The sequence below is a fragment of the Colias eurytheme genome, chromosome 9 (genome assembly GCF_061535395.1).
Source record: "Colias eurytheme isolate Ceu_HAF_F1 chromosome 9, ilColEury1 Martin Lab GWU primary, whole genome shotgun sequence".
Classification (NCBI taxonomy): domain Eukaryota; kingdom Metazoa; phylum Arthropoda; class Insecta; order Lepidoptera; family Pieridae; genus Colias; species Colias eurytheme.
The window spans coordinates 2,405,671-2,423,709 of record NC_142988.1 but is presented as its reverse complement, the minus strand read 5'-3'; the positions used below and the strand labels follow the sequence as shown (position 1 = coordinate 2,423,709).

At 32.9% G+C, this 18,039-nt stretch overlaps 1 protein-coding gene across 2 annotated transcripts in view; it reads left to right on the top strand.

The window, feature by feature from the left end:
• LOC149905645 (CD63 antigen-like) overlaps positions 1-13,159 on the top strand; it is a 29,811-nt gene extending 16,652 nt beyond the window's left edge. Inside the window, exons 3-6 of one of the 2 annotated variants that reach the window (XM_090105995.1) lie at positions 7,663-7,833; positions 8,879-9,091; positions 9,579-9,637; positions 12,369-13,159. In XM_090105995.1, coding sequence (XP_089962121.1) covers positions 7,663-7,833; positions 8,879-9,091; positions 9,579-9,637; positions 12,369-12,378 — 453 coding nt within the window. In that variant the 3' untranslated portion in view covers positions 12,379-13,159. Of the gene's footprint in view, positions 1-7,662; positions 7,834-8,878; positions 9,092-9,578; positions 9,678-12,368 lie in introns of both variants that reach the window. The other variant, XM_090105994.1, reaches the window with a different exon arrangement.
• The last annotated feature ends 4,880 nt before the right edge of the window (positions 13,160-18,039 follow it).

Below are 18,039 nucleotides of genomic sequence, written 5' to 3'. Positions count from 1 at the left end.
ATGAACTTACAGGATATATCATGTACAGGATACTTTAATTTATTGTTATCCTGATCAGTTTAAACCAGACAGGGTGTGTCTTGTTACCATATCGACGGACCACACCCTATATTGTTTTTTATTTGTGTATTTTTATAGAATAAATAATATTGCGTGCTGTTAATTTTGTAATGATGTTTTGAAGGTGAAGTAGTTGTAATTATTATAACAATCTTTTATTAGATTGCCATCATTGCTTTGGGATTAGTTGAAGATGTTCGTTTTTTTACTATAAATATTGGTGGTTTAAATTCCTCTGCGTGTGTATATGTGAGTAAGAATGTATAATATTCTCAACAATGATCGTAATACATATATTGTAAAAAGTATAAGTATACTGGAAAATCGTCACATTTACGTATAACTTGTATAAATGTGACGATTTTCCAGTTTGTTTATTTTTATTCTACATCTTATATTTCAAGTAATCTTTAGCAAATGTCCTTCAATATTCCGAGAAAACATTTTGCAACATGCGAATCTATTATTTCGATGTTATTTCTTGAACACGCGATACCTTATATTGAAAAGGACTGTTACGTAATATTTAGTCATTTACTGGTAGTAGCAATAATATACTGTTTAAAGTATAAATAATTACATTTTTTGATGATAAAATTATAATGTTTCAGAATCATATTAAGTATAGGTGTAAATAAAAATCGTAGAGGCGGCTTTACTAAACATTTTTAAATGAATAATTGTACTATTTTGAGTTTCTCTTAATGTTTCCTGCAATAAGACCATTAACTTTGTTTATTGTACAGCCCATATCATTTCTCTAAAGGCGATAAGTCAAATAATTTCTTCAGTCTTCCATTTCTCGCTTGAACGTAGACACGTAATAATGTATGTCACTTAAATTTAACGCACTCGTAGAACATCGCAAACCGTATGCGAAAGAATTCCCAAACAGAATGTGTTTACAGCGGTGTCGGTAAAATCCAATTGTTAGTCAAACAAAGCATTATCACCGCTTCGAAAGCGACTTTCGTTCCACTTATATATATGCCACTTGTTTGTCAATCTTTGCCTCACAAAATTGTGTAAATAATAAGTGCCTCGATATTTTACAAGTTACGAATACAAGGTTATCGGCTGTTCAAACTGATAAAAACGGTTTTGATGATAAAGTAATTATTTAAATAATTAAAAATTAATTTGGAGTATGTATTTATAAACATAAATCACTGCAGGTAAGATCTTAATTTTTTATGAAAATATTGATGTTTTGCATTAAAAAAAAACATGTATTATGTGTCGAATAAAACACACAGCGTTGGTGAAGAAAGCTGTCTATGAATCCTATATATCTCTATGAAAAAGGGTCACCTTACCGAATATCGATGGATTTTTCACCTCACTAGCAAGAGCGCGTCCCTAGTATGTCATCTGTCATCGCCAATTTGACATCACCTTTGAAGCGCTGTCATCTGCCTCTGCCGGCATAGCATCTTCATCAGCAAGCAGTAAACTGCAACGCTGTGTGTTTTATTCGACACATAATACATGTTTTTTTTTAATGCAAAACATCAATATTATGTGTCTTTCTAAAACACACAGCGTTGGTGAAGATGTGTTTGATATCTGCTGGTGAAGAAAGACATACAAACGCTATGTTGAAAATAAATTATCTTGTTAATATTGTAATACCTAAGAGTATTAACAACTTAAATTTCATTCCTTTCAGAATGTTAAATGAACCTCTTGTATTGTAAAATAAAGTTATATTTTAAATTCTAAAAACAATACAAGGGGGTTATGTAGCAACAACAAAAATAGTTTTTCTTTCATGTAAGAACTAACCATATATCCTCTAAATTTTAAATTATTCTCCTCAGATAATCATAAGCCAATACTAATGAACTAAGTCTTAGAACCTAAGAACTGATTAATTATTTCTCTGTATCTTTGAAACAAATCAAAGTTCAAATAATAAGATAAAAATAACATTTTAAAAATTATAACTCAAAGGAAGATCAATGTCATCAAGGATAAACAATGGAGCCTCTAAGGCTTAATACTACAGTAAATAACATCTGTATATAAAATAACTATAATAACCAATGTTAACACAACTGTACCTTAAGCATTAAGCATGTTTGTTACACATTGATCGTTACTATGATCTTAAATTAATTACACTGAATAAAATAATTCATTAAACAGTTTAAGGTTACCTTAAAGTAAACCAGACTCACTGGCACTGGCTAAATTGACTGATTGACAATAAAACTTTATAAAGGCCTGTATGGTCTTTCCATTGCCTCAACGGGTAGGTGCTCTTACCACCTTCTTAAAGCCACTGCTGGACAGGGCTGCTACGTTTACTGTCTTTAAGATCTGGAAGGACCTTATCTAGTCAGAGATAAAGGTTTGTGTTGCAAGCTTTAAGGGTCCGCCCCTTTATAGACAAGAATCAATTATCTACTTTTACGACTGAAAAGTAGTCCTTTGTTACTTGAACCATCCTTTCCACATGGGTCACTGGGCATATTTATGTGTTTGGGTGGCCTCACAACCGACCACCTGATGGATAATGTGTTGTTGTATCCATTTTATATCCAAATCCAAATTTAGGTCAGGTTATAATCTTCTTTTGCTGTGATAAAAAACTTTATTTTGAGATCTTCAGAAGTCATGTTCATGTCATGAGCTTCTCGGTCTGACCCCAATAATAGCATAAAAGCTCCTGAGGGAACAGGGTCAGCTTGCTTATTATAGACTTAAGCTAATTAAATAGAATCTCTGTGTACTAGATTACAAGGATTTTTTTATTTTATTTTTTTTTTTTTTTTATTAGCATTGCATTCTTTGCATTATGGAAGTCACCTTCTGCTTGGAGGATCATATGTTGGCACTGTGGGGGGGCACCACAACTTAACTGCCCTTTCTCCTTTGTTTTACAATGGGCTGTTTCCTCCCCCCCCCCCCCCCTTTTTCTGACTGAGCAGTTGGGGGATAAGGCCATTCACCAATGGTCTGAGTGCTCATGACTTCAGGGTTAATAAACATCTATAACCATAATAGTCCTAAGTCTCTTTCGTAGAATAACCCTAAGCCATCTTTAGGCGCTTGACGCCAAGTTGCGGAGAAATGTCCGTATATTATTATTATTTATTATATTAACCATAAGCCACCCTTGGGTGCTATGTATCTGCCCCGGTCCCGGGGTGTGAGGTGCGCTAGTACACTTGTAGGATTACCCTTGGAAAGGAATATTCAGTCTAGGCGTCAGCTCCATCAACGACTGCAGATGTCGCAAAATTCGGAGCGGGCTATGGCAAATACGCCTTGGCACTAAAGCACTCCTTTGGGTAGCGACCTGGTCCATATCAGGAGCTTCCGAAATATATTTCCTGTTGTACAAGGTAGGAGAAGCCACTCCGGTACAGGTTGATTTCTTGAGCGGCAATCTAAACCAAAAGCCATTTAGGCGTCCTGGAAGCGTGCCAAGAGTTATCCTAATTTCTCAGCTAGGTAAAGTTACTCAGTTGTGAGAGCTAAGGGAGTTAGCAACCTTTGTATTTTGATTTTTACCTGATTGCTAGCTTGGGCTAAAGGATGTGCGCCCATTTCAATTTGCTCAGAAGCAATAAAGAATTGCATACCTATGTATACTACATATAACTCAGAAATTTTTGTGCCAAGTCCTTTGCTTCCCTCTCCACTTCTCTGACAGGTAAGTACTGTTCAGATGTCCTACTCAGCCCGCATCCGCGGCATCTGAAGTTAGGAAGTGAGAAACTTGTTCTTTACAAAGACATTTCTGTTTATGTTTCTTTTCCACAACTCTTAAGTCTTGTATAGCATGTAGAGGGATAAAGCCTTTCTCTCTTGGTCTGCTGTGAGCGAGACTCTAGAGAAATACCTGGAGGCGACAACTGTACAGTCTGCCACCTCTCAGTGTTAGATGTATAGAACTGTCTGCAACTCTTTATTAGGGCAAGACATGATTACTGTCTACAACAGTATGCTTTATCTTTGAGGCTTCTAGGACTGGCAATAACACAGACATATTTTCTAAAGTGTCATCCATGAGGCACAAGTATCTAGATTTACAATGTACATTTTGTAATTGATGTGCCAAACCTGTTTTCCAAAATCTCTATATCTCCGCGACCTGAGAAGTTAAATTGGAACAATCCTTGAAGACAAAAAGATAATTGTCTAACTAGAAAGGTGTGGCCCAATCTGTGGCTTTACTAAAATCTCCATGGTCTCCGAGACCTCTGAAGTTAAATTAGAATAATCCAGGTAGTTTAACTAAATGGGCAGTCTGGAAGAGATCACTGATAAGCGATAAGGTCACCTTATGTGCTATGTATGTTTCCTTTTCTTTTAATATTATGATATGATTATAAAATTTGTAACGGTACATAAAACTGTTAAATAAATAAATCAGAAGGCTGTGACCCTTCTTGTGACAATCAAGCTTTACCAATATCTTCATGGTCTCCGCGACCTGTGAAGTTAAATTGGAATAGTTCTGGTAGACCAAAAGATAATTGTTTAACTAAACCAGAAGGTAATGGACTTTATGTGGCTGTAATGCCAATCAAGCTTTTCCAAAATCTTCACAGTCTACAGGACCTGTGAAGTTAATTTTGTATTGGTCTTAGTAGACCAAAAGTTAATAGTTTAAATAAAACAGAAAGCGGGCACCTTCAGCCTGTAGGGTCTCCGCGACCCATTTGAAATGGCTGCCATATGCGGGCAGAAAATAGGCCAATGATAACTGATTGTACAAGTCAATTCTGGCTTTATAAAAATTTAATTACCGTTATAACCTGTGATATGTATCAAAATTACCTAGATGTCTCAGGTTGAATATCAACCTGGCGGAGCCATCAGCTTTTATTGCCAGAAGCATTTCTGAATGTAAGTATGGCATATATTTTTCTGGAATTTTCTAAACCATTTCCTTCAGCATCACTAACCATACTAATCATGACTGAGGACACCTTTCTTCAACATATTTTCAGTACATATCTTTGTAGAAGATACAAATAAAAAATACAAAGATCTTGGTGACTTTACCGTTGATATTATAGAATTGTTATCACACCTGAGTGTGTTAATTCTAAGGCAAGCTCTTTCACTTAAGTAAGAAAGGAATTAGAAAAACATCAGTATCATCGGTAACATTATAACTAAGAAAGATATCATTCAACTGTTCGGGGATATGGTAAATATGGGTCCTTGATGATGACAATGTATATAAACATATCTACATCTCCTAATATGCAATGTCTATTTCTTATGATTTTTCAATACTTATTCAAATAAGTACCCATAGAATCAAAGCTTATTCTGGTATCAATTGACTATGAAAACACGCTCTTTATGTTAAGAATTATTTACCATAAACTAGGTAATCTCAACTTGTAGTAATCAGTACCTCATACTGAAAATTGTGTGAGACCATTGTTCACATTATACATTCTATATCATATCTTAAGTAATGTAAAATCTATATGTGACATGTTTGATACATGATAGATATTGAACTTATATTATAATAGTTAATTAACAATTTCTTCTCTTTAGAATATTGTGATAGACAGGTTTTGTACCTATCTAAAATATAAGTACCTCTTAATTGTCTTGAATTAATTGTGTAGTAGTGGGCACTAAGTAGTAGGTACTCACTTTTGTTGAGGTAGTTACAATTGAATGGTCAAAGTGATTGAGATACCTCACTACCTGCTGCTGGGGCTCGTTAGTCATAGGGAATCACGGTCGATTCCATAAACCTAAGTACCTTCTACCTAGGTAGCCTAACGATCTCTCACAATTCTGGTTAAAAGCAATACTTGACACAGTAACCAATGTGCCTGTGTATGATAAAGAAACCCGATGATAATATAGCGATCTCACTATAGGCATGCATTGTGTTTTATTATTAATTACCTACATCTAAATATTGATGTATTTGTGTCAAATACTGTGAAAATATGTATGCCACGTGTTGCATGGAATTCTATGCACGAGTCCGGACATGTTATGACAAGTCTGATTGTACTTACGGAATTTCTCGTCTTCCGGTCTCTTGGGCAGTGACGAACCATTGCTTCTCTCGTCCTCCGAGGACGAAAAAGAGTTCCCGCCACTATTATACATACCAAAGCACCGGTTTTCGAATTTTCTTCCGACAACGTGGTCTTTTGTGTTTCGTATTGGAACTAATTCCGTTCCTAAACCAATTACTACTAAAATTTAACGCTTTATGTGTTTTATTAAGGTAAAAGTAACTTAATCTGATCACTTTTACTAGAGATAAATACTAATTATATTCTGCGCGATGTTATTGCGCACGAATTCATAAACGCTATGCCGGCAGAGGCAGATGACAGCGCTTCAAAGGTGATGTCAAATTGGCGATGACAGATGACATACTAGGGACGCGCTCTTGCTAGTGAGGTGAAAAATCCATCGATATTCGGTAAGGTGACCCTTTTTCATAGAGATATATAGGATTCATAGACAGCTTTCTTCACCAACGCTGTGTGTTTTAGAAAGACACATAATAGCCCATATTATTATGCCATGGGTTTCTGGTCTCGGCTGTCCCACTGATGGGCAAAAGTTTCTATTGTGTGTTGGGGTCCACTAATTGTAACTTTTCTAAAAAAAATATATTAAATAACTTGAACACCAAATACCAATCCAATTGTTTCAAATATATGCTTTGAAACTTATAGAAATAAAACAGTCATAAATCAACGTATTAATAGAATGAATATTACTTTAAATTCAATGCTATAGTCATGTGGATTATTAAGAATAATAATATTTGTAGGTAACTGTAGTAACGTACCGAGCTTTAGTATGAAGCAGGTTCCAATAATTTATATGCTCCTAATGTAAATACTAAAGAGTCGGTTCCTGTATTTTAACGTGACCCGCTTACAAAGCGCGATGAAGACAAGTTCATATACTTATTATATAAATGATATTGATTTTTATAAAGCATCCAATTAGAACTAAAAATATTGTAACTTATAAATGTAAAGGTAATAAAAAGTTACTATAGTTTTGCTGACTTTATTAATTAAACCTAGAGTTCTGAGTTACAATAGAGATTGATACCAAAAATAAATAAATAACTCAATAAAATGGACTTTAGAATATTTTGCGAGAATTTTGTAGTTTTATAAATTCAACAATGAACACAATAAATTCAAAACTCTAATTTCCACTGTTTGATTCCAACGGAACAAAAGAGCAGATTTATTGACCCCTAAAGCTGGACACAATGGATGAAGTTGTACGGATGCCTGAACTTAATATCTGTCTTTTGTACAAAATTATAGAGCGTTTATAAACATTATCCAAAATCCTAGATGAATGGTAAATATTATGTTTGTAAAAAAATTAACAACCCAGAAACAGAATGTTAAACATTCTAGTCATTAGTAGTTTTTGAATGTCACCTTATTGTCTTCATTATTCCCTTTTGAAAGTGTTAAGAGAGACATTGTATGAAAGGAATCATAATTAAGACGTGTTGAAATACTATTCCTCTCTCTTTACAAAAAATTGTTTATGTACTTACCTCTAAAACTTTAACACAAAATTCTTTACCAAACACCAAACTAACCATATACTTTGCCATTCCAGTACGCAATCTTCCTGCTAGTCGTGATCATAATGCAAGTGGTGCTCGGAGTCCTCATGTTCACGTTCGCGCAGACTATCAAGGAGGGCCTGGTCAAGACAGTGAACACCGTGTTCGACAAGCGAGCCACCGACCCGGCAGCCAACGCCGTTTTTGACAACATTCAGACTCAGGTAAGATAGAGTTACCAACATTCAGTTACATACATACATCATAATTTGCGATTTTCAGGTTCATTAACTTTCCTAATAATATTCATCAACATATCCTACGAATATATATAACATCGTTAAAATTGAAATTCCATGTGGTTTGGTTAAAGGAAATGATGTAATAAACAATAGCTGACCTTCCTCGAATTCATTGTCGAGTTTTATCAGGAGGATAAAACAAGTATTATATTCAATGTGTTAATATACCCACATCGTCGTCCATGGCGTAACTGAATAACAAATATCCTTACTTTCACATACATAATAATGGTAAGGCAGACCTGTAGCGAAGGCTTTCACTTTTTATTTCTTCGAAATGGTTTCGTAATGAAATCGAAACTTTTTCAGAGACTTCTCTGAAAAACTTTCCATCCTTACAATTTTCCCTGTTAGCTTGTACCTTGAACTCTATTACCCCAATGATGTTATATTTAAACAGGGTAGGTGTTGCTAAATTTGTTTTGTGAACAACCCTCGTAACGTATAAAAATCAATATGTAAAACACGTGTAAAAACTGCCCTGAGGCGTTGCTAAGGCAACTGGTCACCTTAATTTAAGTCTCCTTTTAACTATATGATATATCATATAATACAAAACGTCGAATGATGAGGAGGAAGTCGATCTAAAATTACCTTTGCATTTATGTCTATTCTTAGTATAGTCATTTACGTTGTTAGTGGTTTGGGTGACCACTAAACCAAAGTTAAACTGTGTATGATAAATCATCATCATAATCAGCCAGTTTATTTCCACCGCAGTCACAACTTTTGTATATTGCCCTTTACTGATGGTAAAAATTTGCTTAGCAAGTTGAATGAATATATCGAGGAGTTACCGTCAACTTGTTGCAGGCAACTGCGTGTTTCATGCATGTTGAAATGTTCTCGCCTCAGGAACGTTAACATTAAAGGTCCCAAAGGATCAAATGTGATTACCAGGTTTAAGGGTATCATAAATCGTGACAATTATTAATATCCCTAAAACATCCAATTCATATAATTCCAGTTGGAATGCTGCGGCAAGTACAGCGCAGCTGACTACGGACTCGTCCTCCCGAACTCCTGCTGCTCTCGTCTCAGCGTGATCGGCAAGGCTCTCCGCGACACTTGTACCGTCGCAGACGCTAATACTACGGGCTGCGGGCCTAGGGTCGCGGATTTGTATGAGAAGTGGAACAAGACGATCGCTGGAATGGCTATAGGGGTGGCTTGTGTTGAGGTAAGATTGTTAGAGTAAGGAGGCGCATTGAAAAAAAAATATTTGGAAGACTTCCAGTATTCGATATTGTTGGTGTGTATGCTGGTATACGTTTGTAGGGAATCTAATTATCCAAATAGAATGTTATTGTCATAGGATTGGTAAAGCTCCCAATTTTTTTCAATAAACTAACTTTAATGTTATCACTTATCAAGTTATCAGTAACAAACAAAAAATAAAAAAAATTGGTTGTCTGTAAAACTGACGATAGTTGAACGGGACAACGTCCGTTTGTGCTTCTTTGTCGCTCGTTCCGCGCTCTCGCTCGCATTTCAAGCCTTACATGGAACGCCTCAGAGCGCGAGCTAACGCAGCATGAGTCATGTTTTTTCGTGTGTGCAGCCGGCTGTATCGAATTATAATAAGACGTTGTCACGTCAAAAATCTAAGGGTTATTAATTATTTGGTTTGTTATTTTTTATATATAAATAAAAATTTGTGATTCCAGGTGGTCGGAGCACTATTCGCGCTGTGCCTCGCGAACTCCATCCGGAACATGGACAGAAGGTCTCTAGGCTACTAATATTTAGTACATTAGAACTGGTACCTACACTTATATGGTTTTTTTTAATTTTTACCTAATTCTCAGCTGACTGTGGTCACTGCATGACTCTGGATAAACTCCATTTGCTGTTAATTAAAGGAGAAATAAGTTTATTTAAAAAAAATTTTTTTTTTTAGTTTTTATATTTTTTGCAAATGGAGTTTAATGAAAACTGATTTTAAGAAAACTGGTTGTTTTGTTAAATATAATAAAAATTATAATGCTTTGCTTGATTTTGAAAATACATTTGGTAACACATTCTTTTCTTAATTTTTTTATTAAATAAGTATTGAAAATAAACAGTTTTCTTAAACAGTAGGCACACAAATACATGTGGGTTTAATTTTTAAGCTTTGTGAAATGTTAAAATTTAAGTGTGGTGTTCAAAGAAAGACAGTTTATATAAAATAGTGAAGCTAAATATGCACAACATAATATAATAACAGAGTTAATTTCGATTTTCTACAGAAAATCTTGAAATGTCGAACTTTTTTAAATACTATTTAATGTTTTAATTTATTTAAAGTTTTTGGTTAAAGATAAATGCATAAATTATTATTTCTTTTAAATATAATATAGCACAATACAATAAACAAACTACAAGTACAATAATAAACTTTAACTTTTACACTTTGTTTAAAATATTTACTGTCTTTCTTTTTTTATGTGTTCAAGAGCTAAAATAACCATTTCAAAAGTTTACAATTTCAATATTTAGTGTAGTACATATCAAATTAATATAACATTTTCTTTATATTATCAATACAAATTATTTAACCCTTAACTAGAGTCGTGAACAATTGTTACGTGTGTATAGTCGTGGGTCCATTAGACCCATGTATTTTTAAATGGTCATAATTACTTATTTATGCATTTATTTATGTAAATTTAAATAAAATATGATATTTTAGTTTATGAAGAATATATATTATAAAAATCAACAATTAGAACTTTTATTTACTTAACATAATTTCACTTATAAAATCAGTCGTTGTTTTCTTATACAACAAAAAGGCGTCTTACAAAAATTAAAAATCTCAACGAAATTTTTATTTTTTTTAAATCAATTTTTTTTATCTAACTAAAAAAAGTATGTTGCTTCCTAGAAAAAACAAAAACAAACTAAAAACTTTTATATATAAAAAAATAGCAATCCCTAATTACGTGCAAGATTTACAAATTATATTTGCTCAAGTCATGCATATGGGCTCCCTGCATTTAGTGCATAAATGTACAGTTTTTGCTCTTTTGCCAGGCAAACAGAATGAACATCGCTTCCTTTTATTTTTATCTAACAACAAAATCTACATCATCATCGGAAAACTCATTATCTGATTTAGTTTCTGCAATACGGGTAGGTGTTGAGTTTTCATCGGAGTCTTCATCATTTCTTCATTTAACCATTGTTCTAACATCTCTTCGTTATCAACACATATACTTCTGGGATTCTACATAGCGATAAACTAAATAAAAATACAATAATGAATTTAATAACGAAAATAAAAAAGATACGTATCTATAGTCGTGGGTCCAGTGGACCCCTGTAAAGGTCAGTACCTACCTAAGGAGTACCGAGCCGAACACGTCTGTCTCACAGGATACGCTCCGGCGTACTATAGGAAGGTACTGAGCAGTGGGAGGTTCTGCGGTAAGTGCCGTGGATTAAACGAGACTTTAAAAACTCAACCTGGGTCCATTGGACCCACGACTCTAGTTAAGGGTTAATAAAGTAAATAATATGTTTTGTCTTGAAGTTACTTATAATGTAAGGGTTATGACAGCCTACATTACTTATTATGCCCAAGGGACATTTGGTTATTTTAGCTCCAACAAAACTTTGTAATTAATATGGCTTCAGCTTTACTAACATTTATGTGCGCTATTGAGAGAATGGATCGCTTTGGTTTTATCTCGAACATTCGAGAACATTGTGAATAGCTTTTGTAAACGTTTTAACTTTGATGTTGTAGTGATTTATATAACGATTTTGAGATATTTTAGAATAACAATTCCCGTTATGAGATTGTTTGTATTGAGGTACAAAATAATATTGTAAGAGTAAAATTTTATATTGTTAGTTTTGATAACGTCTCAAAGATTCATGTGCCAATTTTGTTTCAATGTTACATTTTGTTCTGTTTTTGGAGTAAATATTAAAACAAACTATGTGCGTCTTTTTATATATCCGAATAAGGTCTTTTTTCCCCGGAAAACTGGTAAGTTTATTTGAAATTTATTCTGATAAAAGATCATAGTAATTTCCAGCGATGATTAATTATTCAAATAGAAAAATATTCAATAAAGTAAATTAATAAAAGAGAAGGCAAAAGTTATTTTAAGTATCTCGTTTTTATGGCGAGCCAGCATGACGTCATAATTTGGCGAAAGGTTACTGGGAATATTATATGTGAAGTTAATCTACAAACTGGTGAATTAAAAAATTTGCACAAAATAGATTTGTTGACAGTGGCATCATTTGCATGATTTTTGTTGGTTTTTGTGTGTTTTTTTGCAATTGTGGTTTGGTATTGAAAATAACACAGCTATATTACACTTTTATAAGCTGTGTTGTTTTATCTAATAAATTAATTATTTGTGATTAATTCCCTCGACGGTACCAGTGACAATGACTTATATCTACTATATATTTTGTACTAACTTTATAATATTTTTTAATAGTTTAAATATTTCCAGGTACGCGTAAAAGGTGGCTCCAATAATCGACGTTATATTTCAAGCGATATACCATACTTTATGTACAATTTTTATAATATCATACGAAACCAAACCCCACCTTTGTTAATTCTGTTACCATTAAATTCTACGCTTGCAACATTTGTTACAAGGCGACAGAGTTTTTTTGTAATTCACACGTTCGAATATTAACATTAAAATTATTTGTATGTTTTTAATGTAAGTATTATTTCTCAATTCTCAAAATATTTTATCTATATTCTTCTGGCATTTGCGCGTTTGTAAAAAGCTAATGCATTATCTGATATTTTCTCGAAAATTTAATGAAAAATAAAAAATGTTATAAATTTATAACGCAGAAAAACAAAATGTATCATATATTTTTATATTTCAAGTAAAATATATCTGTTTTCTATTACATTAGTAGCACGTAAGCTATTAATTTAATTTTTCGATTATATTAAGTTGACTTGCGCTAAGTGCGTTATATTTGTCTTTAGTTACGTAAGTATTGTTAAGTTAGGTAAGCTGTTTTTAATATTACGACATTGAAATTATATTGAACATTTTCTTAAAAATTGTTACTGTCTATACGTCCATTTTACAAGTTATAGAGTTTTAATATTTGTATGCATTTCTACAAGGTTAGTTAGTTTCACAGATTGTAAATAGCAACTGATACATCGGGAGTAAATGAATATCTATTGTATTTTGAATCTCTTGTGCATTTCCGAAGATACTGCTTTTGTGGATTTATATTATATTATTAATTAATAAATTTTCAAAGACAATCGTGTATTTTTATTTCGTCTATGTCCATAGTTATATGATGGTATTATCACTTATATTACCACAAGAGCTTCAAAATTATCGGGTATTTTCCGATAGGTTCGTTGCAAACAAATGAAGGAGTCAAGTTTTTGTCAAGGTTAAAAAATCACGAGCGCGAAGCGCGAGTGATTTTTCCTGAAAAACTTGACGACTTTATTTGTTTGCAGGGAACCTTGAGGGAAATGCCAGATAATTTTGAAGCTCGTGTGGTATTCGGGGGATTATTTTTCCGTCCCAAATCTCGTGAATTCAACCTGTCAGTTTGACGTCAACGACCAGAGAAAATTTTCAAAAAAATATCAGTATAATACCATGTAGGTTGTACCACGTGACGTCGAATGGTGCAATTCTATTGGTCGATATTTGGGTCGGAAAAATAATCATAGTAATCTTAAATATAAAAATGAATCGTAAAATGTATTGGTAAGCGCATAGCTCGAGAACGGCTGAACCGATTTCGTTATTTCTTAAAGTACGAGGATAGCTGTTCATATGGAGAGAAAACGTAAGCAAACGGGCGAAGCCGGGGCAAACCGCTAGTTAGGGAATTATAAAAAAAGAAAGATTTGTTAGTGTCGATATATGAGATAAAAACTACATATGGCTGATTTTATAATTTTTTGAACTATATAAAGTTACATCTTTACTGAGTAGCGCGTCACGTGGCTATATTTTGGAACGAAGTTCTTTATCGCGCGTTGTGAAAGGGGGCTAGACGGAAAAAATAAAATTCTATTACAATTCCTTCACTAATAATTAATCCAAAGGAACTTCGTTCCATCCGGGTGTCCCTTGACACCTCTCAAGTTTTTTTCTTGGTTCATTGGACTAAACATAATATAGGTAAGTATAACATAGTTAAATATTTATAAATCAGGAAACGACAATTAAAAGGAACATGACTACACAAATCCATTTTCCATTTCCAGTCCTCTAACGACTCCTTTGTCTCTAAGTCGTATAAAAATTAGTAATTTTCTTGGTAATTTTATATGTTCATGGGTATAAACTATAAATTATATGTCACGGAGTTGTGAGTCTTTTTCTGCTGAAAGATTTTAGGTATTTGAGTAGGTATGTACCTATTCGTTTTAAGTTGCATATTTTATTCTATTCTATTGACTCAAAAGTTTGTCTCTGCTTATTATAGGAGAAATATAGAGAAAATAGCAAGCATCAGGTATGAGAAAAATATTTGATTAATTGGCGTATAAGCGCCATAAAATTGAATTTGTTATTTAGTAATTTGGCAAATAAATGTGTTCAAACTAAAATGTGTTTTTTTTTATTATTATCCTTATTTTTACCCTTCTACGTTCAATTACGAAACTCTTCTTTATGAAAAGAAAGTGTTAGTTACAATATTTAGAACTCAAGAACGATGGCATTGATTTAAGAGGACTACAAGAGCTAGCTGAACTTGAGTGACTCGCGTACGTTTTTGGTTTGGTATTACCAAACCAAAAACGTACGATACGACGAGAATTTGGGATTTATATGAACACTATTGATTAGACTAAAAAAATAAAACACTATTATTCTATTATGTTGCTTGTAGAATTATTTACCGAAAAAATAGAATGATTGCATGTAGTTTAATGTGGTTTTTAAGCATCAAAAGATTAGAGGTACCTTTGTGATTTTTTTCTAGCGAGTAAAATAAGTTGTATTTTTTTTCAACACACTATCTAGCTAGTCTATCTCCTGAAGAATATCATATATTTGTCTGAGATTTTTTACTGCAGTTAATCATATAGATACTTTAAAGCATTATAAAACTCGCGTTTAGCTCTTCTAGTACACTACTATTAATATCGGCAGGTTCATCCTCATCCTGGGTCTTTGTTCCACAATCTTAGGGGCCGGCGGTATTTCCTAAAATACCTATCCTTCAAGTAAAGACGTACCTACATAAAAATTGTATGATTATTATTAATTGATTTCATCATCACTACATAGTATAAAACAAAGTCGATTTCCCTGTCCCTATGTCCCTATGTCCTTATGTCCCTTTGTACGCTTAAATCTTTGAAACTACGCAACGGATTTTGATGCGGTTTTTTTTAATAGATAGAGTGATTCAAGAGGAAGGTTTATATGTATAATAACATCCATTAAGTAGTGGAGAAGTACTGTTATTTTTGAGGTTTCGAAAGTGATGTCGTAAAAAATTACATTTTTTCCGCTTACATTGCAAACGCAGGCTGAACCCTACGAGTTTTATCAAAATAATGTACTAAGTATTATACACATTGAAAAGGTCTATAGAAAAGTCCGCGATGGTATATGTCTATCTCTTATGGATAACCCACAATAACATTTTTTTGTCATTTACTTTTTACGAAAAATAATGGCTAATTTTCGATGCGATTTTAACCAATACAGCATTAATCCTTAACCAATTAAATACCTTGAATACATTGTTCGTTTAATATAGATCTATATGGCCCTTTACACCGTATGATTTAAGTGAATATTTTCGAAGATATTACAGATTTAAAAATTGCGGGACGTAGCGTTTGCGGCGGTACCGGCCGGCCGCCAGGCTATCTATACGAAGTCGGAGCGGGCCGCTATGTTTTTATATACAACGTTCACAGTTTTTCTGTAGTGTATTTAGTATCAGCATTGCACCCGTGCGAAGCCGGGGCGGGTCGCTAGTATAGTATAAATATACATATTATACGTACATGTTTTATCACATTCTTATATTTTTCATTCATTATTATAAATAAATTGTGATAAGCTGCCATATGAAGTTAAGAACACTTTTTAGTGTTTATTATTTTTTTTTTTACTCAAGAATCAAGATAGGGAAGCGCTTGACCACAATCTTGCCTGATGGAAAGCTAAGATGCGGTCTGATGGTACGCGCTTCCCTAGTAGGTTATTTTCAATTTTTAATTTATTTATATGCTGCCATTAAAAAAGCATTTTTTTTATAAAATAGCAATGTGATTTCTTTCCTTTATTTCATTATCACAACAATAAACAATTTTAATATATTCAATCGTGCTATCACAATATAAGATATAGATAAAAGATCGTTTAAGATAAAATTCACCTTTTGAAAGATAAAAAAACTATTAGTTTATATATAAAAATGCGGGAATTGTGTTTGTATGTCATAGTCCTCTATTGCATCTCAAATTGGAGTGACAAGATGTATTATTTTAAGGTGAGTTTTCAATTAATTTAATTTTATATTTACTACAAATTATTGATTTTTATTGTAAAAATAATTTAATTTTTATACTCAAAAACTTAAAACAATAAAAACTAAGGTCTAAGCACCTGTTAAACCCCTTGGTAATGTCTCTGATAGCTTATTTAATACTTTTAAACATATTTTCATACATGTATGCAATTTTAATTGACAGATAACACCTATACATAAGTTGCGAAATCGACCCTTAAAAGATACAATCATTTTTTTTCTTTGGCGTAATACATTTTCCTAAAAATTACGAAGCGTTCTAAGTCATACTTAATTTAATATTAATGTACATAAAAATCTTTAATAACTGTAAACAATTTAAAATCTTTACATCCAAACAAATTAAATGGTAAATATTTAATTCGACAGTGAATTTGTAATTAAGTCGTTAATTTTTGCCTAATGACTTAACTTTACTCATCAAAATCTCTGTTATCTTTTCTTTACGTCAATTTTTACGTTTTACACCTGTAAAAAAATATAATTTTTAAGGGGGTTTAGAAAAGCTCTCCGCATACTTCCCTATAGGCTATAATATTTGTATCAACAGTTGATATTTTTTTTTCATAGATTTAGCTAATAATTGTATATGTGTTTTATTCAAATATAACTTGGTCATTTATAAAAGTGAAGTCTCGTGTCCCCAAGTGGGGTATTAAGGGGTAGATGCATTATGGATACATCTGTTTCACTGATCGATTTTTTGTAGAGACAGTTGGGCCTAACTAACAATTAGCCTTCCGTGTCCTGCCAGACCGAGGCATTTTTTGTTCTTCGTCTCCACCGGGAATCGAACGCAGGGCGGTTCTATGCTCACGCGTCAACCACTGTACCAAGAAGGCGGTCGAACGGTCATTTATACTTACAAAATATATTTTCTTTATTTCAGTTTGTATTCGTCCTCTTGCTGTTTGAGCCTCAGTCCATCTTCTCTCATACCATTGATAAGCCAGAGGTAAGTTAATATTTTTTATATACTAAGAGTTAAAAAATATTGGAGGTGTAATGCACCTAGTTTATGCAAACAGCAAAACTAAAAACATTAGCTGATATTTAAAAAATGTGTTTCAAATTTTACAATAAACTAGAAAAAAACGAGAAATTAAATCATAAAAAAACAGCATTTTTGAAAGATTAAGAATATTTTTGGTAAATAACGTTAACTACGATATCGCTCTTGGGTAGCTTTTTACGTGAATCTATATATTACCTAATTTTTAGTCGGAATTGTAACTAAAGCAGTCTATGATTTTTACTAACAATATGCTCTACTTCGAATTTTATTTGCTTCTAAATTAAGCAATGAACATAGTTAACAACAAATAATAATATCTAGAGCCTCAGTTCATATATGAATCTTTAGACTCTACATTCAATTATTTATCTATTTATTTTTACAGGATCAGTCTGCACATGACAGGAGAAAGAGAGAAATAAATGATGTGGTACGTTTAAATTTTATTTATAGTCCGGGATACATCGCCCATTTTTGCAAGTGATTACTATCAAGCTAATTTTTCGTGAGTAGCTTTATTTTGATGAGATGCCCAATAATTTCATGTACGAAACTCTCGATAGTGGTAGCTTACAGAGGTAACAAGGATAAAAATTTTTGATTTGACG